This window comes from Corvus brachyrhynchos, unplaced genomic scaffold (assembly GCF_000691975.1).
Source record: "Corvus brachyrhynchos isolate BGI_N302 unplaced genomic scaffold, ASM69197v1 scaffold597, whole genome shotgun sequence".
Taxonomy (NCBI): Eukaryota; Metazoa; Chordata; class Aves; order Passeriformes; family Corvidae; genus Corvus; species Corvus brachyrhynchos.
The window spans coordinates 333352-356067 of record NW_008239000.1 but is presented as its reverse complement, the minus strand read 5'-3'; the positions used below and the strand labels follow the sequence as shown (position 1 = coordinate 356067).

The window sequence follows — 22716 nt, the reverse complement described above, 5'->3', positions numbered from 1 at the left end:
AACCCGTTCTCCCTGGGTTTTTCAGCTGCACAGGAAACTTCTGGCCCTGGTCCGAAGCTGCCTCTGTGCCTGCCCTTGGAAGTGCTCAGGCCCGCTCCGGGTGCTTCCCTCCTCGCACAGGGAATTCCTGTGAGCTCCGTCGCACCAGCCCGGCCGTGTGTGTCTGCGGCCCGGGGTTTGGTGCTCACCAACGCCAAATATAAAACACAGTGATGGACATTAAATACCCCGATGGGCCCTTCTGCCTTTGTGCACTTGAAGTGCCTCATCCCAGTCTGCTGGGGCATAAAAGTGCAAAGAAAGCCTTTGGGAAGAGGGTCCTTCTGACTGCACTTCCAAAACGTGCGCTCTCATTGCTTAGTCGTTTTTTCTTTCTGTGCAGCTCCATATCTCAGGATTTTGTTGTTCTGGGATTTATTTTCCATGCTTTTATTTTTTTTTTTATTTTGCTGTTTGGAAGTTTTGGGGTTTTTTTCTGTAGACGTGGAGGGTGGTGATACATATTCATGAAAGAGGAGTCTTTCCAGCCCCTGCCTGCGTTGACAAAGACTTAGCTGTTTCACACAGCAAGCTGACTGGAATTGTGTGGGGCCTGCCTGACCAGATTAGAGCAAACAGCCAGCTTATTCCTCCAGTCGTCAGGCCTCCCCTTCCTAACAATTTCCCCAATTGTCATTTTGACAAGGCTGTCATTAGGTGATGGCTTCTTTTGGCCATTTTCAGATAAAGATAATTTCCTTAACTTCCATTTTATTTGACAACAAGTAGTTTGGGAGAGAAAGGAAGTGCTTCAGTAGTTTATGGATTAAGGGTTTGTCACTTCAAAGGCATCTTTGATCTAAAAATATGTGCTGTACCAAATTCATTATGCCTTTTTTCCTTTTTTTTAGAACTTTTTAATTTATTGATCTGCCCCTTAATTATTCCTTTTTTTTTTTTTTTTTTTTTTTTTTTTACATTCCCTAGTAGTGCTTGGGATAGCAGGGGTGAGGGAAAAGCACCCAAGTGGCCTCTCTGAAAAGTCATGACCAGGGCAAAACAACAGGTGCTTTTGTTCTATACCCTGCTTTTAGCCAGAGGTCCTGCCTGCTCCTGCCATGGCAGCTCCATTAAAAACTGGGAGACAGAGAATAAGCTTCACGTTTTGTGTTGGTCTGGGTCACTCCTCTGGTATAACTGGCCCAAAACCATGGCTCTGGTGTAGGCTGGAGATGGGTTTTGACTCCCTGATGCCCCTTTGGCCAGCTCCGTGTGGTGAGCAGTTGCCGTGTGGCTCTGTTCTGTGTCTGTGCTGCACCAAGAAATCCCAAACCTCATTCCCACAAACAAAACTAGAAAGGCTTTTTCCCCCAGGATGTTTGCAGCTGAAATGCTCTTCACAAGGGACTGAGCTTTGGAACAGGCAGGTGCAGTGGCCGTCGCATATGTTGCTTCCCAGACCCCATCCACCCGGGGAGGGATGCTTGGAGATGGATTTGGGAATCCTTATGTGTGTGTCCCTTCCAACTTCAGATATTCCATTATTCTGTATGGGCAGAGTTTCTCTTTGGCTAGTTCTGCAGGGAGAGAGGGATGTGGTGGGGGTTTGAATATGGATCAAGAGCAGGGCTTTTCCTGCCTTAGCTGTGTCAGGCACCGGGCTTCACTTTCACCCCTCCTCTTCTTTTTAAGATCCACAAAACTCCATCCTTGGCTACAGCAGTGTAAATCCATGATGGTAGCCCATTATCCCAGCCCCACACAGGCTTAGCTGGAGCTGGAATTTGTCCTGTATTAATATTAATACCTGTTCTACCTAATTACTTCAGCTTTTCCTGTTGTATTACCTCCACATTATAGCAGCCAGCAAAGCACCTCCTTGCTGCTGGAGGCTGTTCTTGATCCCATTTCCAAACAGAAGCACTTCTGCTTCGGCTCTGGCTGGGGAAGCTGTGCAGGGGCCGGCTTTTTTTTCTTCCCTTTTGCCTGCTAATTGGCTGAGACCACCAGAATTTGGAGGACACAGATGTCACTGATAGTTTGCCTAGGGAGCACATTCATGCCCATCTGTTGCAGTCTAGAAGGCTGTTCATATATCCACAAGGCCTTCATTTAATTCTTGTCAGAAAGTAATGTAAATCCAGTTTACCTCAGAGGTCACAGCCAAGATTTATGCCAATGAGCCCCCTGCAATTTACACACACTGTAGTTGTATAGGATGAAAAGAAACCCTTTCATGTTGGTGCATATTAACAAGAAAGCTTGCCTTAGGAGAGGCTTTTTGATTGAGATTCTTCCTTATTTTAATACAGCCAGTTGGGATAGCCAGCTTTACCAAAAGAAAACATCTAATCTTTAAGCCAGAGAAGTAAACTAGCTAACTAACTAAGTAAAGCCCCTAGCAAATCTATTTATTTTATAAAACCATCTTTTTGCGAAGAAAGGTAAATGCTCTAGGAAAACACAAGCATGTGTGCACTGAAATATTCAGGGAAACTGAATTCGCCTTCTGTGGGAGATGACAGTAACTCAATTATTGAAATCTTTGCTAAGTTATCTTGAGCCTGGCTTTTTTTTGGTTGGGTTTTTTTTTGTGATTTTTTTTTTGTTTTGGTTTTGGGGTTTTTTTTCTGTTTGCGTTTTTAATCCCTCAAGCTGCCAAAGCCAAAAATAAAGCTGAGCTATTATTTTTGACAGGAGTGGTGGGAAGGACTCCAGAAGGCTCGTGCACAAATCCACGGGAGGGAGAGCAGCTGAGGGTGCTGTGTGATGTGCATGCTCCCTCTTACCTGCTGCAGGTAAAAACAGCAGCCTTAGTGTTCCATTGCTCTTCCAAGGACAATCTGCTGCAGATTTTTCTGTCTCCCTACAGAAAGCAATGGAAGATAAAATATCATAATATGGAGTGAAGGTGAGACTGTAACTCCAACAGCTACAACAGCTCTAGCACTGCCTCTGTGTCGTGATTTCACCCCTTGTCTTTATTTAGCAAGAGACTCTAACAGCCTAAGGAGCTTCCCTAAAAATGAGTGTGGCTTCATTAACCTCAGGGAAGCCCTGAGTGGAAGGGCTGCAGTACACCAAATGAGGCTGAAGGGAAAAGCTAGCAGTGCAAGTGGTGCAGGTACTTGAATTGAAAATGAGCTGTTAAAAAGAAACACTCCTAAGTACTTTGGTTATTAAAATTGCTTGTAGGAGCAGGCAGAGAAAAGCAGGATACAAAGATGGATCAGGATGTGCCAACTTGATTACAAAAGGGTTTCAGAGTTGGGCACCTCTGCTGCTTTGGGCTCAGTGCAGTCTGAGGGTGTTCCTTTCATTTATGCTGGCTGCGCTCAGAAAGATCCTCCTCCCTTTTCCTCCTTCCTCTTCCCTAGTTTGCCTGGTCCATGGATTTTAAAATGTTTTGGGCGTGAAAATCAGTATCATTTGCACGGTGTCATAATGACCGGAGTGGTTTGGGATTAGGAGGCAGGAGAGCAAGGCGCCGCAATGAAAACAGGGCTCACATTCTAAGTTCCAGTGTAACACTTAAAATAATTAAAATGTTTATTTGAAAGTCAAAACAGCCTCAGTCATAAATAACTATCCATTCCTCAATTGATTGTGTCGAGTCCCAACCGAGAGCCCTGGGAATAAGGTTTATTTGCTCCCTGTTGGGATTAATCCATAAATGTAGTCTCCACATGGAACTCATCAGGTCTTTGCTTCCTCTTCATTAGTCTCCCTGGAACTGGAGGGTACCCTGAATAAGATGAAAATTAGGATAATATATTTTCAGAGAGAAAAGGTCTGGCAATCTCTAATTTGTGTTTCAGGACCATAATGCTGTGGAAAATTTCCCAAATTATGTTGTCCGAGAAACCGGCGCTTGTTATCCTTGCTGCATTTGAAGTTTGAATGCAGCAATTACATCTTCTTTTTCTTAAAGCCTCCAAAGCTAATTGCAGTCTTAAACCAGCTAGATTGACTCCCGGGCTTCCTTCCATCCACGGCAGAACTTAAAATTCCTTTCTCTGGACAGATCATTTGCTCTTCTAGCCCAAGGGCTCTGAAATGTCACAGTACGGCCCATTTCTTATTAAAGAGATCATTTCTCTGTTGCCCACCCAATTCTTCCCTCCATCCCCCTTGTTCTGAACCCCGGCTCCAATTAGAAGGCAACCACAGAAATGTATTTTCTCATCCCCGAGACCTTTGGAATAATTTTTCCTCATGTTTGATGCGAGGAGTTATTTTAATCCAGGCTCCAACCAGAAATGGCACAGATTTTTGTTTTTTTTTTTCCTCATAATTTCTGTTTCAAAGTGTCTAACAATTACATTGAGCATTTAAAAGCTAGGTTTGCCCAAAACTGGAGTAAAGGAGCTTTCCTGTTGCCAAGGAATGCTTAAATCCTCACCCTGATGCAAAACTGGTTTTATTACGTGTTTTCAAAGAGGATTTTTAAGTGCATGCTTAGGAAACATTTTTGTCCAGGCAGTTTTGCAGCAGGTCAGGCTGCAATTTTTACCACTTCAAAACCACCTCCTTAAAGTACCACTTGTTAGGATTTAAGGGAACTTTGAGAAAGCTGATTAGTAACCATTGAGAGGGTTCTAAAGGCCTCCAGAAGTTTTTGCTGTTCTGCTCTTGGGCTTTAGGCTCAAGTCCTGTGTTTCCCCAGGAAAGCTGCGTGCCTGGTTATTTCCCCCTCCCAGCTGTCACTCAACGCCACAGCTGTCACACAACACAACTTACAAAGTGGCATCTGTGTAAAGGATGCTGATGTGGTTTAAAGCTCTGTGGTGCATTTTAAGCTGATTTTATGATGCGAGTCATTGTCCCCAGTGGTGGGTCTCAAAAGACTCTCTACCTTCTGAGTACTAATGTACAGTTTATTGCACTTTTCTCTATGGTTCCAGCACTTTGGTGTTGCTGCCGTTGTAAATCATTATTTTATTACTCTGTGTCCTTGCTGTTTATTCAATTCTTTGGAAAAATGTACTTGAAGAGAAATCCCTTGCTTGCTGACATTCATAGATCACTGTTACGGACCTGGCAGTTTCCCGGTGAGTTAAATCCTCCCAATCCAAGGAAGCCAAGTGCTGTACTTCCACACTAATTTGAGCTTCCCTGCTAAGCCCCTGCAGCTCTTTGTGAGAGTGGCAGCTTGTGTGGCTCACAAAGCCACGGGGCCCTCCTGCCTGCAGTAAAGACCCAACAAGAGCTGGGCTTAAAAGTCTGATTTGGGACTCTGGGCTGCATCACAGAGAAGTGGAGCACATCCATGAGCTCCCTTGGGTGCTCCTAGTGCCATGTTATTTTTTGTAAAGGGAAATACCCCAGTGTTTGCTTGCTTTAGTTTGTCTTCACAGCAAATCGTGCTTATGAGCATTTATTTACAGGCTGCGAGGTGGCAGCTGAGCACAGGCCTTGTCCAATGTGCTTCTGCATGCTCTTGAAGCAGTTTCCAGGTCCCAGTTCCCAGGACTACTGTCCACAGTGGTTTCGAGGCAGGTGTATATGTGCTTGGTAGTCACTCGAGTGGGCTCCCTGAAAAATGAAATTTTTGAGAAATCAGTTACACAAAGAAATGGAGTCCAGGCCAGATGGCAGGGATGCTTCATCCCAACCTGGGAGGTACTCCTGGGGCAGCCACACACTCCTTCCCACAGGGCTGGGTAATCAGATAAATCATTTAGCAGATGTCAGTGCAGTTAACAGAGCAAGCAACACTGGCATAGGTGTGTTAGTGTGACTATGCTTTTCTTTTCCCTGATGGATACCCAGCAACTGGATCAGCTTGTCTAGACCTGGCAGGGAGCAGAGGACTCTGCTTTCTGCCTGTTGTCCCCAGGTTCAGAGGTCTGTCCCTGCCAGGGAAAGGGGACCTTTGTGAACTAGGATGTGGACTTGGACCTTGTGCCATGAGCAAATCCCGTTGTTGTGCCCTTTTTTTTAGACTCACCTTTGTCAGTGACAGGTAGTTCAGCCCCATCTCCTGCGTGGACTTTGGACCATGCTGTAGCTTTGTCCCCAGCCCTGTCTCTGGCCCAATCTCCTTTTGCTCCTGATGGGAGCCCCTAAATGGGCCCTGTGCCTGGTGCATCCACAGGGATGTGATCCCAGCACTCAGCTGTGCTCAGCTGGCTCAAACCCTGCAGAGGGTGGCCCTGGTGGCTTTTATTCGGGCCTAAAAAGATGGGGAACACTTTCTAGGTTTTCCTTCTGCCTTTATCCATGGCTCTGCCTCTGGCTGATCCCTTATTTGCTCTCCAGCTTCCCTTATGTGCTTGTGTGCCTTCCCTCGGTCTCCCTTTTACGGCTACTTTTTAAATTTCTCCTTTCTGTGACATTTGTCTGCGGAGTCAGCCAGAGCCCCACTGAGTAGCTCCTGCCTCCAGGCTCTTTGCTGATGAATCCCATCTTTTGCCCTGCTCCACCTGCCCTTCCAAGGCAGCCTCTCTGATCCTCTCTGCTTTCGCATGAGTGCATCTCTTTTGCCCTCTGCTTTTCAGTCTGGCAGCTTGCTCCTGCTCGGTGCTGTTTGAGAGCACAGCCTTATCTGCCACCAGCTCCGGGATCCAGCGATCCCAGAGCCACAGCAAAAAGGGAAAAAACTGCGTGGAAGTGTAGCAGCTAAACTGTGAGTGGTTTCCAGTCTGCAGAGCAAACTGTGCCTGCGTGTGTGTTCCACTTCCTCCTTCACAGCCGTAGTGTTTCCCCAATTTTAGATATGTTTTCACTGAGGCCGTTACTGGCTGTATTGCTTCAAACTGCAGGAACAGTTTTCTAAGTGAAACCATCATCACATTGGTGGGGAGAAAATAAACAAACCCGAAATATTTATTTTGTGCTTAGTTTTTGAAAGCTGTCCAAGTGTTCTGGCAGGTGCTGAGCCAGATACCTGTCATGGAAATGCTGGGGGTTTCCTGCATCACCACGGGCAATGCCCTAAGCACCTGGAGGGCTTGCAGTGGGACATACACGGAGAACATTCACACACGGGATGGCATCCCAGGGTAAAAGAGAGAGTCTCCATGGACTGGGAAATGCACGCAGCATCCCCCACTCTGCCATTCAGTCCAGGCTAACTGCGTGCGACAGCCTCCCAGGGTGAGAGCCTCCCAGGTGCAAAGGGCTTCAGCACAGTCCCGACAGTCACTTCCCTGCTTGGGATGTCACGGCTCCATTGATGAGCCCGTCCTGCCTCCCTGGCACCTCGGAGATGTTCCCCTCACACACTGTCACCAGGACCCTGCAGTGATTTCACACACTCCTCTAATAAAGTCCTCCGAGGCTGTCATGTATTTTCATGTATTTCCCCTATTATTTCCCCCTGCTTGAGCCTTTCAGATAATTGATGATACTTTAGTTAATCATTTTCCCCCTCCTTTGTTTGCCAGGTACCTCAGCCTTGAAGGGATCCTTTTCATTTGGACCCCGTGTCTTCTCCTAAGTAATTGATCACCGGGCACCCGGGGACACCCAATTCACAGCCGAGTGGGATCAGCCCTCATGAATAATCAAAGCGTCGTGGCCGTGCTGCTGCAGGAGTGCGAGCGAGCTCTGGACACGCTCCTGGCGGCAGAGGCCGGCACGGGCGAGGGAGAGGAGCGGGAATACCGGCGGTGCCAAGGTGAGCTCTCCCCAGGAGCGGCGGCAGGACTCCAGCCCTCAGCCAGCCCTCAGCCCTGCCCTATTTTTCTTCTCCGGGCAGATGAGTGTCAAGAGATGCCTGGATTTCGAGGCCATGAATGGGATGCGGGCTACAGGCAGGCAGGGAAAGAAGTCCACTTTGTTGCAGTGAATTGCTGTCAGTTCTAATTTTAGGCTTCAGTAAACATGAGGCTGTAAGGAACAGTTTAGTTTGGGAAGAACAATGCCCAAAAGTTTGCTGATGCACATAAATTTCAGTTATTAAAAAAAAAGAGAGAGAGAAAGGAAAAAAAAGGATGCAACTTCTGAATAAGGGCACATATTTCCTCTCCTTTCATAGGAACTGGGGGAGGGTCCTCTCTGTTTGTCAGCTTCTCCTCATATATTAAAGACCTCATTGCCTGAATCTTTATCTTGTAAAATGTGTGTGACCTCTGTAAGTGGTGTCCAAGGGGGAAAAAAAAAAAAAACAACAAACCTTCCAATATCCCTCTTGAAAGGAAAACCCATGCTGGCTAAAGGCTGGAATAAATAACCAGGAAAGGAAGCAGTGTTTAGCGAGAGCTGTAATAAAAGGATTCCCCATTTGTTTCAATGCTGGCGTTACCTGCTGGAAACCAGCAGCTATTTCGGTATCGCCGTGGCGCTGTGAAGGGAGAATTTATTATTTCTTAATTCCAGCGGAATTAAGGTTTCCCTTTGCGTGACACATCTGCGGCACTGCCCGTTTTCCAGTTCGATGTTAATAATGTTTAGTTTTGCCTTGCTTGAGTGGCTCGGCCGCAACGTTAATGTGATCTTTAAAACCCTTTGTTTGTCCCGGGGCGCGGAGCCGTTGAGAATATGTTTTTCCGACCATCCTTGTTCTTGCTGGGAGGTCAGCTGCCTTTTTCTGAAGCACCTAAGTCTGTTTGCGCTGGAGGGTGGCGTGTAGGTTTCTGTTATGGATACTGGAAGATTTTTCTCCCCTCTCCTTTTGTTTCCAACAAAGGGTACTTTGTTTCCTCGTCACAAATTCTTTTAAGTTTTATTATGGCTCTGCAGAATAGTCTCTTGAACTCCTAATCAGGTAGCGCTTTTCCCCCCCTCATCCTCCTCCCTCCTTTTCTCCTATTAAATACCACAAAGTATGAGAAATAATCAGTTTAGTTCCAGATAAGGTAAATCAGTGCCCTTATAATCACTCGATTAGACACGGTCCTTCAGGTAAACTGCTTCAGGAAATGGGCGATCAGAGCCTGAAGTGCTGCTCGGGCTTTTCCGAGGGCCGTGTTCCCATCAGCTGAAAGAGAAATACCCAGCAGCGGGGTGGTGACAGCGACATTAATAACTGCTGGGGCTCTCTGCCCGGGGAAGGCAGGGCCCTGCAGGTCGGCGGCTCTCGGCTTCGGGGGGACCCTCCCAGAGCTCTCGGGGCTGCCTTTGTTCCCCCCGGCTTTTTCAGACCTGGTGCAGGAAGGACTGAAAGCCAAATCCATCGAAATGGTGGGGAGAGGGGAGAGGAGAAGCACATCCTTATCTGACTTCAGGGGGCAGAATGGGTGTTGGGTGGGTCTGGATTTCTTCTTTATTTCTTTTTTAGGCTAGAAATCATTCCAGTCCACTTCTGTGCCCATTCAACCTTCTTTAATTAATGAGTTTATCTTGCCAGCGATAAGAACAGCTCTCTGTTACAAGGGTTAAACTCTTGTCCTTGGAGCTGGATCTTCCTTAGGAAAAGACTTAGGAAGTTCAGTCTTTCTACATGGGAGATAAGTCTTTCTGTCCATAGTTTTGTGTTCCTTGTGATGAGATGAATACCCCTGTGATGAGGTAGGATATCTCTGCTCCAGCACTGATTTTCTGGTGACAGGTGTGAGGGTGAGAGCACGACCTCCTCTCCCCATTAGCTCTGGCACTTGGCCACCTTGCCAGCACAGAGGGCTGAGCCCCTTCAGGCACCACTTCAAGAGGATAAGGAAACCGGGCTTCACGTTCAGCCAGGATGTGTAACGGGAAGATTTCCAAACCCCATGTTTCTTTGGGACAGCAACAAGTGAGAAAACGTGGGTTGGAAAAAGCAGTAGCATTGTAAACTTGACTTTTTGGAGGAGCACCCTAAATACCCAACTTCCTGGTTTTTCCTAAGAAAACCATACTGGTGAATGTGCTGCAATACGAGCATGTAATATCCTTCTGATGAAGTTCATTTTCTACAGTCCCTGCATAAAGGATTGATTAAAAATATGTAGTAATGCATTTATTGTGTTGCCTCGTTAAAGCAATGATGGTCTCTGAGCAGGGGTTTTTCGGGGGATTAATGGCCAGAAGGGGCCAGATCTGCAGCTGATGATCACCATTAACCCCATCTGGTCAATAATCCTTGTTAATCCACTTTTATTGGCCAGAGAGGCTGCCCAGCCGAGTGGTTAGCACGGCACAGCACTTAATCCACTTTTATTGGCCAGTGGGGCTGCCCAGCCGAGTGGTTAGCACGGCACAGCACATCCACATCACCCCTGTTGCAAGGAAAATGAAATGTGGGCTGTGGCTGAACAGAAGGGAGAGATCCAAGCCCAAATCTCTGGCTGTGTGCTCCTAGCAGTTGCATCCTCAGCTGGGTCAGGTTGGAGATCCAACCGAAGCTGATGGCGTGGCTTAGGATGAGTATGGAGAGGGAACAGGGAGGGAGAAACTGCTCAATTTTCATTATTCGTTATAAGCCCTTAGATTTCTGTCTAACTGCTATCTATGGTCCAGGTTTATCTCCCGGGTCGGAAGTGGCTTTCTGGGATGGCTCTGCCACTGTCACCTGAGCAGGAGGGACAGATCTTCTGTGCTGTTGACCCCGCTGTCCTCTCCTCACACAGGGGAACAGGTTTCCTCCTGCCTCTTCTGGAGCGGCTCTTCACGCCCAGGCAGCCACCGACTTCCTGCTAAAAGCCTTTTTAATGGCTGAAGGCTCCCATTTACCTGGAGGGCAGTGCAGCCAAGGGGAACGGATGGCAGGCCAGCTCCCCTTCCCTCCCCACGAGGCTGGTGACAAGGGCTAAGAGCTGGGAGCAACTGGGAGAAGGCCTTTTTGAGAGATTGGTGTCATGAGTGCTGCGGCTGAACCTCCTGCAATATCCTCACCTGCTCTTTGACCCTTTCAGCTCTGCTTCCTGAGGATGTGAGGAGCCTTCTGGAGGAGGCAAAGGAAATGAAGTGGCCCTTTGTGCCGGAGAGGTGGCAATACAAACAAGACCTTGGCCCAGAAGACAAAACAAACCTGCAAGATATGATCAGCGCCAGGCTCCCCGACTTGCTGGTATGAAGTTCAACACACCTGTGGTGTAAAGTGTCCTGCTGAGGGGCTTGGGGGGTTTCGCAGGGCAATTCTGGTTCTGTTTCCACTAAGGTAGTGCTCCCCTCTTCCCTCAAGGACTGGCATTAGAGTAACACTAAAAAGCCAAGTGTTCACATCATGTTCTTTAAAAAACCTATGAATTTGACAAGAATGCCGTGCCTTGTTTAATTCCGTGCTGCAAGCAGGTCATCAGGATCACTCACTGTAGTAAGAGCTTGCACAATTCATCACCTGCTCTTCTTTTTTCAATAAAATTACATGACAGAATCCCTTTGAGGACCACAGCTGGCCAAAATCTAGGCAGGAAAGGCAAGGATTCAATGCGATTTCTCCTGTGAGTAAAGGATTGTTGGCTGTGTAAGGAGTTGCAGAATCCCAAAGGTCCTTGGGGATCCCACCCCGTAAAGTGATTAAGATTAAAGATTAGAAAGTGGCAAGAAATGTGGATTTCTTTTTTGCTTTTCTGATCTTCCTAGAGACATGTCAGACATGTGCCTAATAGAGGACACCTTTTTTCCATGGTAAATGTAGTATCTGGGCTAAGGGCTATCCCTTTTCCAGGACAGGAATAAAGATGAGGTTTGTGAATTTCGTGGGGTTTTTTATTCCCATGGTGCATGTCTGAAGCCAATACCATCCCCATTCCTGCCTGTTGTTAATTCCAAGGTGGCCAGGAGATCTCACCTGCCCCAGAGAGCCCTGCCTCAGTGAGGGCAGCAGGTTTCCTTTGGGAACAACTTTGATTCCTTTGAACAGCATGGAGCGACAAGAAGCTCAGCAAAGCGAACTGCGGGGCTGGGAAGTGGGAGCCCCAGAGTCCCCACGTCGCAAGGCTCCTGAATTTCCCCGGGGAGGGCGGGGAGTGGCTGCTCTCGGGTATTTATTTTCTTTCTCCCTTTGGTGTGTGTGGCCTCAGACAGAAATTTATGGCGGAGGTTGACCTCCTTTACAATCCCGGCGCAGCTCTCTAACTTTGGAGCGTTTGTGTGCTCCCTCCCGGGATAAACACCTGCAGCAAACTCCCCGAGAGACCTGGCTAGATGGGAGATTAATGTGGCTGTAATAGTGCAGCAGTGCTTGCGGCATTATGCCCTCTCCCCAGGTAGATGGATCTTTTCTGGGATGATACCAATTATTTATTGCTGAAACATCTGTTGATAACTGCAGCTGCCCTTGTTAAACAAAGCCTATCGTGGGGTCAGAGACTATAGGGACCTAAAATCCTCCTCCATGCTAGTTTTGGACTATTCACCCACTCCCCCTGAAGTCCATTGGTTGCCGTTGTCTCCAATGTTTCATCCTGCGGTGGAAAATACTTTGTAAACGTTGTGCTGCCTTTCCCCATGTGCTTTGAAGTATTATTTCATCTTCATCGGTAATTTATATTCCAGCGCTATTGTACCATGGGAAAAAGGGAAAACCTTTTTTGTTTTCAATTTAATTGTAGATAGACTGACATCTTGACCTGTATTATTAGTATTAGTCAGGAAAAGGGATTTTTTCTGCCTTCATCCATTCCTTCTCCCCCCTCTTTTTTATTTTAAATAAAATTTCAAGGCAGAGCAAAGGCTGCCTCAGTTCTTTGAATAAAAAGCTGGGGGGGAAATGAGGCTGAAGAGAAGTGATTACAGTATGATGAGGAAAGATAAAAGTCTGAGCAACTTTTTTTCTTTCTTCTTTTTTTTTTTTTTTTTTTTGGCATGAGGGACAGAAGGATAATTTAATTCCCTGAGGACAAAAAAAAATTAAGTCTTTGTCGATTTATTGTTCAGGGGAAAAAAAAAAAAACCCTTTAAAATTTTTTCTCTGTTTATTTTAATTTGCCATGCTTAGAATAAGCTCATAAACCGTAATTCATTACATTTAAAAAGTGCTTTGAGATCCATGAATGAAAGGCACTTCATTACCATAACACACTGGTGGTGTTGCAGGAGGCAGCGCTGGCTACCGGGGCTCTCCGTGAGGATGCCTCGCCCTGGGAGGGGGCTGAAAAGCTCCATGAGACCGGCACAGGGAGTAAGCGGATTAGGCTGTGGCTCCAAGGGTTTGCCTCGGTGTTGCTGCACTTTAAAAAAGTGGGATCCGCGTTGCCGGCGGCTCCGCGCTCCTTCGGCGCATCGGGAAGGCAAAGCCACCTGCACCTGCAGCTTCTTTAAGTGCTTTCCTTCGTCTTTGCTGGGGGATGCTCGGTGCCTCTCTGCATCCCATAGAAGGTGCAGGGCTTGGTTTAGATTTTAGGGTTTTTTTTTTTCTTTTTCCTGCCGGGATTCACCACCCAAAGGCCACCACAGTTCAACAAGCCCAAGACACCGTTTTCCTCGTTTTCCTAGCAGGTTTCAGCTAGCAATCCAAGCCCATCCTGCAGCCCCCGTGGTGGGAATGTGCACTAAGGCTCGAAGGGTGGGTGGTAGCCAACATCTGTATCCAAAGCCAAACTGGGAGACACTGGGATTTTAGTTTTTAACAAGGCAAAGCAAAACCAAAACTGTCACAGCATCCTTGCTGGCAGGGATAAAGAACGAGGGATTATTTTTCCTCTCTAAATACCACGTGCACTGTGGGGTTCGGAATGGGGCTGCAGATCCCAAAGGGAGGCTGCCAGGGGTGCCCTGCCTGCAGATCTTTACTATCCCAAGGGATGGAATTAGCCTAAAGCTCGGTGAGCAGCCAATAGAGGGCAACATGCCCATATCCACGGAGGCTTTGATCCCACAGAACCTGCTGTGGCTTTAGTTGAAGGACAACTCTGTGCACACACGTAGTTCTCTTGTGGGATGATTCATGCTACGTTAATATTTAAAATCTTTTTTTCTTCTTTTTTTTTTTTTTCCCTGTTTGCAAACCCATTGTGATGATGTGGGGCTTTACTTTATTTTTATCATACCTGTCAGTAATTCCTGCATTCAGTCATGGATCAGGATCTGCTGGGATGGGTGCAATGGGAATACAAAAGGAAAAGCCTCCAAGAGTGCGGCTACTCTGGTCCCTCTGCAGGGAGCTGTGCAGGCTGGCTCTGTGCTCCCTGCTGTGGATGGGGGAGCACGGATCCTGGCCCTGCCAGCACGGGATCTCATGGCATTTGATGGGAATATTGAAAAGAGTGGAAAATAAGGCCCTGCAGCCCTTGGCTGGGCCTTGGCTAATTAGGTGCTGATGGACTGCCATTAAGGAAACCCTTCCAAGTGACATGCCCTAACTGCCGTAGGTGTGTGTGTGGCACTTAAGAGCTGGGAGCCTTTGAAAAAGAACTAAAGCGGGGGCCTGAGGATTTCGTTTTCTCCTCCTTCTAACTGTCGGTGTGGTAACAGGAGAATTAAAGCCCTAAATCGTGGCCCTGGGATCTCGGCTGTTGAGGCTGACCTTTTGCTACCTGCCTCCTAAGAGCTCTTCTTGGGTGATCCCAGTGAAACAGAGAGTGATGTGAGGGATGAATTCAAACCAGGAGGGAATCGCGACACCCCAGCCTCCCGCAGGCTTTGTAAGTGAGACGTGACAGAGATTAGGTGCAGGCAGGAGAGCTTTAGCTGTCCAGGGTGACTGCCCTGGTGCTGCAGAGCACTCTGTCTTCTGCTGCCTGTGTGGGAAAACTACAGCAGAATTTATGTGGACCATAAAAAAATCAAAAGAGGAAGCTGGATCCTGGGTTTGTGTAGGACTGTCGCTTTGCTTTGCTCATGGGTAGGATTTACTCCTGTCAGAGGCAGCTTCCTGCAGTATTTTCAGCTTTAAATGTTGTGTTCCTGAGATTGTGTTTTCTCAAGTGGATTGATGTGATGACACAGATTTAGGGAAGAGACTCTTGGATTTTTAGGTGTTGATAATGGTCTTGCTGCTGCTCCCTCGGAGGGGGGTCCTGTCGCTGGCATTTTGCTATTTTTAAGTATTAAAACATCCCCTTTTAATGTGCCACAATAGTTTATAAGTGGTCTAGAACAAACGAGGGCCACCAAATGATTGTGGCACCTCTCTATCTTTGGTACTGATCAAGAGCAGGAGCTCCTGCAGATGGCTGTGGTCCCCCAAATCCCTGCTACCCTGTTGGATACATGAGGCCCCCCCGGGAACCCACCCTTCAAGCAGCTTCCTGGGCACTCTAAGGAGTTCTCCTTCTGTCCTCATCACAAAATGCTGCTGTTCTATTTTCTTGAGGAAAACAGGAGTTACTCCCACTCCAGGATTTCCTCAGCTGGTGAAGCAAGATCGGGTTGGTTGTAAAAGCTGCCCCGATCTGTGGTGTTTTGAACTGCTCCTAATGGACCTAGTGCTGCTGCCATTAAATTCCCAACTCTCCGTTTCCTGCGGGATGAATAACTTGAGGTAATTAACAGGTTCGGGGGGGATTCTCATCCGCTCTGAGCCAAGAGGGAAGTGTCCAGGAGCTGCTGGTTCCTCAGTCTGCAGCAATTCACTGTGTGACTGTCCCGTGTTTCAGTCTGTACCTCCAGACATGCTTTCTTCTGCCCGTCACCGAGGTGGTGGGAGGCTTAATTCCCTGCTATTTGCGGAGTGGGCTCTGATTGCCAGCTGAAAGGCAGCGATTGATAGAGAAGTCCCGCGCGGTGACAGCAGCTTTGGTCTCTGGGAAAGACGGGCTTTGCTGACGGCGCGTGGGGTAAGAGGGGGAGAGGCTCCAGCCCAATCCATCGGGGCTGTGGCTCTGTGTTTAATCTGACAGGGGGAAAGAAAACCGGGCAATTTGTTAGGGTTCAGTGGAGTGCTAACTAGGAGCAGCTCTTGGGACAGAACTGAAGCACCTGGAAGTACGTGCGTGCCTCTGACACTCCTGCCTTGTGCACGGAATTAGAAATTCTTTGCCGGCTGCTCTTAGTTTGGTGGCTTTTTAAAAAGATTTTAAACCTCGGCTGCAGTTACAAATGAAACTAGGACTGAACCAGTCTGAGACAAGTGGATATCAGCAAACACGGCACTCCAGAGCATCCACAAAACTGTGGGGACACTGAAAATTAAATTTTTCTTTCCTCTGCTTTTAATCACGCTGTTTGTAGAGGCGTTTTTCCAAAGGGGATCCTCCTGAGCCCGCAGGCTATGGAGGAGGGCTTGCCTCTGGGATCTTGGCTTTATAAAGAGGGCCGAGAGAGTGGATTAAATCAATATTTCATTTATTTGGGCTTGTAATTCCTCTTACATCAGCTGCCACATAAAGATTTTCCCCTATTTCCTTCCCCTCCTCCTCATCCTCATTTACTATGCACCAATAATTTCCCTTTGACGCTTTCCTGCCCGTCCTAGTGCCAGATGGCCCCAGTTCTGAGCTTCTCCCCTCTCTTGGGAGCGGCCCCCATTGTCAATGCAAAGGAGGCGTCGTGGCTTTGAACCCAAAGCTGGGACCCAAACTTCAGCCCCGGCGCACGGAGGAGCTAAGCCCGCTAATGCAGGGAGCCATGCGAACCGCACACCCTCCCACTCAGCGCCATTAAGGCGCAACCCCTTCACTAAAGGCTGCTTTGCATTTCCCCCAATGGTCCGTGTATAGAAATCTGGTGCAAATTTAATTCTCCCACCACCTGATTCCACTTCCCAGCCGCGAGGTTCCCTTTGTGTCATAAACTCAATTAGGCGGATCCATTTCACATCGTGGGCACAGATGTGAAAACAAAGTTTCCGCGTACCTCGCTCTTTCTCTCTCTCTCTCTCTCCCTCTCTGGATGCGCCTAAAGCGATAGAGAAACTGAGTAAATCTGTGTAGGCTGCCACTGTCTGCTTGTGATGGAGCAGGGCTGAGACATCCTGGGAGCCAGAGGGGTTTCCCTGGCTCTGGGCTGGGTGACAGGGAGCTGCTGCCCCGGTTCATCTCGGAGTGGCGTTTCGGGGAGGCTCCCGGCTTGGGTGCGTGCCCAGCGCGCCGGTGCCCTCGCTGGAGGTGCTGAGGAATTTGCCAGCCACACGAGTTGGCAAGGAATGAAAGGAGCGGGTATTAATTTCTCGGTGTCCTGCTCGGAACGCGGGGGACGTCGCTGCAAAGGCTGACACGGAACCACGGCGCTGTGTGCCACACAGCATGCGGCCCTGCCTCCCAAAAAAAAATAGCCCCGTTTCTCCCCCTGGCTTGACTTTTCTACATGTTGTGTCCATTTGGGTTTGGAGAGGGACACAAGAGGTTTCAGCATTGAGCGGGGGAGTTAAATTATGCAGCTGCAAGACTGCCAAGCCCTTCAGAATAGGATGCTTCGTTTAGATTTTCCACAATGCTATTGAAGTGCTTATTTTCCTCCTGAAGAGACACAAACAGATGCAAACTTCTGTAAACACTTTAGAAATGAATTCAGTGAGTTTGGCCTCTCAGCAGTGCTCAATAGCTGACAGAAAAATGTCTAATTAGTGCAAGTGGAAATAATAGGGCCACTTGGATTCCTTCCATCCTCCTCCAAGTCTACTTTTCCTAGGAACTCAAAGGCCCTTTTGTTTGGTAGGTCACCCTCTCTCAGGCTTTTGTGCTCCGATCTATTAAAGGAAGAAGGGGAGGAAAAAAAAAATAGATTAGGCGATGCTCTGTGCTTAAATATATGGCCTGTTGATGAGCATTTGGAATGGCTGGTTTGCAGTGTCAGTTTACAGGTGCTTGGAGAGGGGGATTCCTCCATTGTTGGCCGGCACAAGCAGAGTTGTGCCTGCCGGGGCTCCAGGAATCCTTTTCAAGTGCCATCATCTTAGAAAATCCAACTCGGGTTGAGGAAAGGGGAGGAAAAAAAAAAAAAAAGAAAAAGGAAAAAAGGAAATCTGTACAAATCTGCCTTGCTGAAGTGCAAACAAGCTGGGAAATGCTTGGGATCGGTGCTGCAAGCCGGCCTTTGTGCCATAGGCTCTTCCCCAGATTGACATGGGCTTCTTCCTGCACACGTCAGAGGGTGCTACTTGATGCCGGGACAAAGATTTCTTGGCAGTCTCTGGAAAAGTAATCTCCCGGGTGTCAGTGTGTGGAGCACCTCCTCCCTCCATTGGGCAGGAATACCAGGCCCTGGCCAGCATGGGAAGTGATGGGTTTTTGGCAAATGTCCCCAGGTCCACGTGGACTTGTGCACCTGTGATCAGGCTGTGTGTCTCCTATGGCTGTCTTTGCTGGCCTCCCGTCCTGGTTACGGCAAGGACCTCAGGAATTCCAACTGTTCCTCCTGTGGGTGCGATGGCTCAACTGCTGTGGGAATCCAGAACAGTTCATAGAGACTTAGTAGTCATTAAGGATGGCCCGCAGGGGAAAAACACTGGATTCCTGGCCTGTTTGCCTGTTTGTGGTGTACAAAGGAGTGGATGGCCTGAGCTCCAAATGGGACCATGGCTACAGTGAGGACTTCCAGCCTGTCCAGTCTCACACTCCCCTTTTAAACTAATTGCTGCTGGGCATGACTTAAATTCATTAGCAGACCACCAAATTCCGCAGTTCAGATATTAGACAATTAAAAACAAATGCCCGCCCCCCCCCCAAAAAAAAAAAAAATCAGGAATGATATCTATGGCTCAAGCAAAATAAACAGCTGCCCCCTCCCTATCCTAAAAATGAAAATAGGGTGAGGAATAGGGTCACTGAGGCTGAACATTTTCCAGCTCTCTGAGCCGCTGGAGGTGAGTTTCCCTGAGGCCGCCTGTGTTTTTTTCAGGCTTATCTGAAAGCCTCCATCCTGGTGAAGGACTGCGCCACGGCCACCGCCGTGGTGTTCCTGATCGACCGCTTCCTGTACTGGATTGACGCCTCCAGCAGGCTCCTGCGGATCGCCAAGGCGCTGCACAGGCTGCATCCCGGCGCTCCCATCAGCCCGCAGGTGCTCATCCGCCAGGCTCGCCTCGCCGTCAACGCAGGTACTGCTCTGCTTCCGCAGCTCCAGCCCCATTAGCAGCTGCTGGACTCGGGACAGGACACCGTGTCCCTCGCTGGGCGTGACACGCTCACGGTGCCATCTTTCCAAACGCACTTCCTGCTCCCAGCCCCCTTGAGCCCTCCCGGCTCCTCTCACTAACACAAAGGGGCCGGTATAAAGGGTTTCAGAGCCAAATGCAGGAGAGAAAATTGTGAAAGGGTGTGGAAAATACTAATTGGAGCCTTTGTTCCTTAACAAATCTTCCCTGCTGGTTTCAAACAGGGATATCTGAATTGCTGTACTCCTGACCAAGGGCCTTGAAAAAGGAAATTAGAATCCTGGCATTTTCTCTACGCTGTCCCAGCTGCTTTTTATTTTTCAGTGGGGCCACTTGACTATGCAAACAATGCAGATTACAAGCAGATTACAACTCCTCCAGGAAAAAAAAAAAAAAAAAAAATTCCATCATTCCTGTAACATGAACAGCACCTGAAGGATTTTTAACGTGTCTTCCTGTGGCTGTGTTTTCCACAGTGGGATGTCAAGCCACTCCCCAGTCAGACCAAAATGGATTTCCAAAGCCCATGTTTCCTTGGTACAGAATCCAGCAGCATTGCTGCTGAAGGAAGCAGGCTAGACTACTTTCTTCTGGGAGGGAAATAAGACCTGGGAATCCCAGCGCTCTTCCAGGAATGTATAATGTGTAAAATAAAAGAGATATGTTCATAATTTCAGTTACTGTGCAACCACATATTACAGAAGGTGGGGCATGTGCATTTCTGGCTATAGACAGCAGCAGTTCTATGTGCGGGTGATACCTGATGAGTATTTTTATTCACATCATGCCAAAACATGTTTTAATGTTCATTTTCTATCCTTTTTTTTCTTTAATTTTCATTCAGGCAAACTTTTAAAAGCTGAATATATCCTAAGCAGCCTGATTAGTGACAATGGAGCAACGGGTGCGTATAGATCTCTTTTCCAATTTCACACTTGCTATTTTGGTGGGATTTTTGATCCTAATTTTAACAGTTACACCAGCCTCAAATAAAGCCAAACCAACCCCAGTAATGACTCCTTACATCACACTTCTCTTTCCTTCACCATTCTCTCCTAAAATGTGGAAGCATGACTTTGTTTTTGAAATTTCTGTAATTGATCCTTGTATATCTTCACTTGGGTGGGAAAATATTCTGGATGGCGAAGTTTAACCTGTGGAGCAATTTCAAGCAGGTGGCTGATCTAGAAAACTAAGACAACTCTGTCGCCTCAAAAGTCCAGATTGTTGGAGTAATGTTCATGCTCCAGATTCCCACTGATCTTACAGACTAAATTAATACTTTATTCTATAAGTTTTATTTTCCTTTCCTCAGGGTTTCTTTAGTGGGTCTATTCAGGTTTCTCTACAACTGTGAAAATTGAGGAAGTTCAGGGTTCTGTTGGTTTGTTTTCCATGAGAAGCTGAGATTCTCATATGGAAAGGGCCTCCATGCAAAGAGAAGAATCCTGGCAGTTTGCTGGGATTGGAGTTACCCTTGGAGGCTTAGAATGACAGGAAGATTTTTCGTTCTGTGCCGAGTTTTCCCACTCTTTCTGCAGGAACCTGGCGATACGCTGAGGAGAGCGATCGGATTCTTGTTCAGGCAGTCTGCTTACAAATCAGGGGACAGATTCTGCAAAAGCTTGGTAATGCTCTTGTCTAAAAGCTTCCACTCAAGGTTTCCTCCTGGTTTTTTTTTCCTTAAAAATGTTACACTGGGCATATGTCAGAATTTTGGCATGCTGTAAACACCCTATACCCACAAAACAGTCACAGAAGATGAGTTGCACACCCATCTCTTTGCAGCAAGGGCCTGGAGCCATGTACCAAGCAAACACGTTGCAGGAATTATCATTTTATTGCTAATCTCACCTGAAGCCAAGGAGCAAACTGAAATGTTCCCTTTTTGCCTGTGCCACTCCATGTTTGCTAACACTTGTCCCAAATGCACTGTTCCCAAAGGTAGGCGGTAGTTGATCACAGGGACATCCCAGCAATTTCCTCTCTCAAGACAGGAATATCCCTGATTTTCAGTATGATGGACTTTGGTATTCAGGGTTTGGCACTTGAGGCAAGAGCCTTCATTTTTTGAAACTTCATTAGTTTGAAACACTAAATCTTCCATGACTGTGGAGCTGAAGTCTTTTATGAGGATAAAATGGGTGTGTATGCACAGCCAAAAGCTAAAGGAAACTGATAACTGATCAGTGTCATTGGAGCACAACATGCCATGGTGTGGTTTTATCCTGTTCTGAGGACCTGAGGTGTAAAATAAGCTATGGAAAGCCATCCTTGGCAGTCACCTGCTCAGTGCCTGTTTGATTTATTTCAGGGATGTGGTATGAGGCAGCAGAGTTGATCTGGGCTTCAGTCGTTGGATACTTCAAACTTCCTCAGCCAGATAAAAAGGTAGCATTTCCTCTCCACTCTGCATGTCTCTGCCAATCCAGTAATCACTCCAGCTTAGCTTTTGTTTCCTTCAGCAACAGTGCTTCGATTACACACCTCAGCCAGGGTTAACAGGCAGCACAAAGTCTGTATTCCGCGTTGTTTCCGCGTGCATGCACGGCCTGACCCACACCTTTTTTCCTGCAGGGGGATGAAAGCAATACTTCTCATTAAGCAGAACCATCTGAAGTGAGCCATCCCTGAGGATGCCTCTGGTGCCTCTGACAAGGACAGACTAATTCCAGAGTGCAGCCACAGATTTTAGCTATTTCTTAGGATCAGAACGAAATTTTTTTCCCCAAGCACGTCTGTTTGTGGAGCTGCTCTGCGCTGTCTGTGGTGGGTGATGGATTTCCCTGGCCCTGCAGGACCTGGACACCTCACACAGGCACCGTGCCTGTCCTTAACACCTTTGTGTGAGGCTGGGCAGCACTAATCTTCCCACTGGAGATGAAGCAGCAGTCGCACCATGTGTCCATAGCTAAACAGGAATGTGAGCCTAAGCCTGGCAAGTCCTCGGGTGATGCTTGGAGAGTGTTTGTAATTGGACCCCAGCAAAGGATATCCCACAAACCCAGACCTTGTCACCTCTCCTCTGGCACGTCTTAAAGCTTGACCTCAAGCTCAGATCATTTCTGTGCTCTCCATTTCAGCGGGAGCAAGGAATTCTACAGTGAATTTTGTGAAAGCACACATTTACCTCCTGGTTTTCTTAATTATTTAGCCAGGCAGCCCCTTAGGTGGCATCAAGTCTTCCAGATTACACTTTCTGCCACATGAAATTAATAAAACCATACCAAGATGACATCCCTGAATTTCTTAGCCATGCTTCTCTTTGGATCTTGTTTGTGTGTTTGCTTGCTTGTTTTTCTGGTATGTTCTACACAGGACCTACTTTATTCAGAGCAGTAAAATTCAAAATACAACTATGAAAATTTTGAATTTCTCTTTCAGGGAATTGCCACTTCCTTGGGTATTATGGCAGACATCTATTCTTCCATGAATGAGCAGGATTATGCACGTTTTAAAACCAATGCTGACATTGACCTGGTGAGACTCGGTTTGGGGTTTGTGTGTGTGGATTCTTCAGGTGGTCTCAAATTCACCCACACATTTCCTCTCCTGTGCTGAGAAGGCTGAAGAAACTTCCATTGCTCCCAGTGAGAAAGTTAATTAGCACCTAGATGGGACAATGCCTGGCTTCAGGAAAAAGAACATATTAAGAGTATTTTATAGAGTGTATGTATTTAGGATATTTATGGAGTAAAAAGTGATGTATCCACGGTAAACCTGAGCAAAATGGTTCCTGCAGAAACAGACCGGGCTGTTGTTTAAGATGTGATTGTTCCAGCCTACCAGACCCCATATGTTTGGAAATAAAGTCCTTAAGCTGAGGTTTTCCCTCATGTTTTCTTTTTTTTTTATTTCACCAGAGCCTCCTGCGGGAGTTCAGCCATCGCTTGTTATCG

At 47.3% G+C, this 22716-nt stretch overlaps 1 protein-coding gene across 1 annotated transcript in view; it reads left to right on the top strand.

The window, feature by feature from the left end:
• Nucleotides 1-22716, top strand: part of ALPK1 (alpha kinase 1) — a 34859-nt gene that overhangs the window by 5994 nt on the left and 6149 nt on the right. Inside the window, exons 2-9 of the mRNA XM_017738938.1 lie at nucleotides 2677-2777; nucleotides 7368-7600; nucleotides 10755-10909; nucleotides 18562-18760; nucleotides 19662-19721; nucleotides 20359-20445; nucleotides 21132-21208; nucleotides 22202-22373. Coding sequence (XP_017594427.1) covers nucleotides 7480-7600; nucleotides 10755-10909; nucleotides 18562-18760; nucleotides 19662-19721; nucleotides 20359-20445; nucleotides 21132-21208; nucleotides 22202-22373 — 871 coding nt within the window. The 5' untranslated portion in view covers nucleotides 2677-2777; nucleotides 7368-7479. The remainder of the gene's footprint in view (nucleotides 1-2676; nucleotides 2778-7367; nucleotides 7601-10754; nucleotides 10910-18561; nucleotides 18761-19661; nucleotides 19722-20358; nucleotides 20446-21131; nucleotides 21209-22201; nucleotides 22374-22716) is intronic.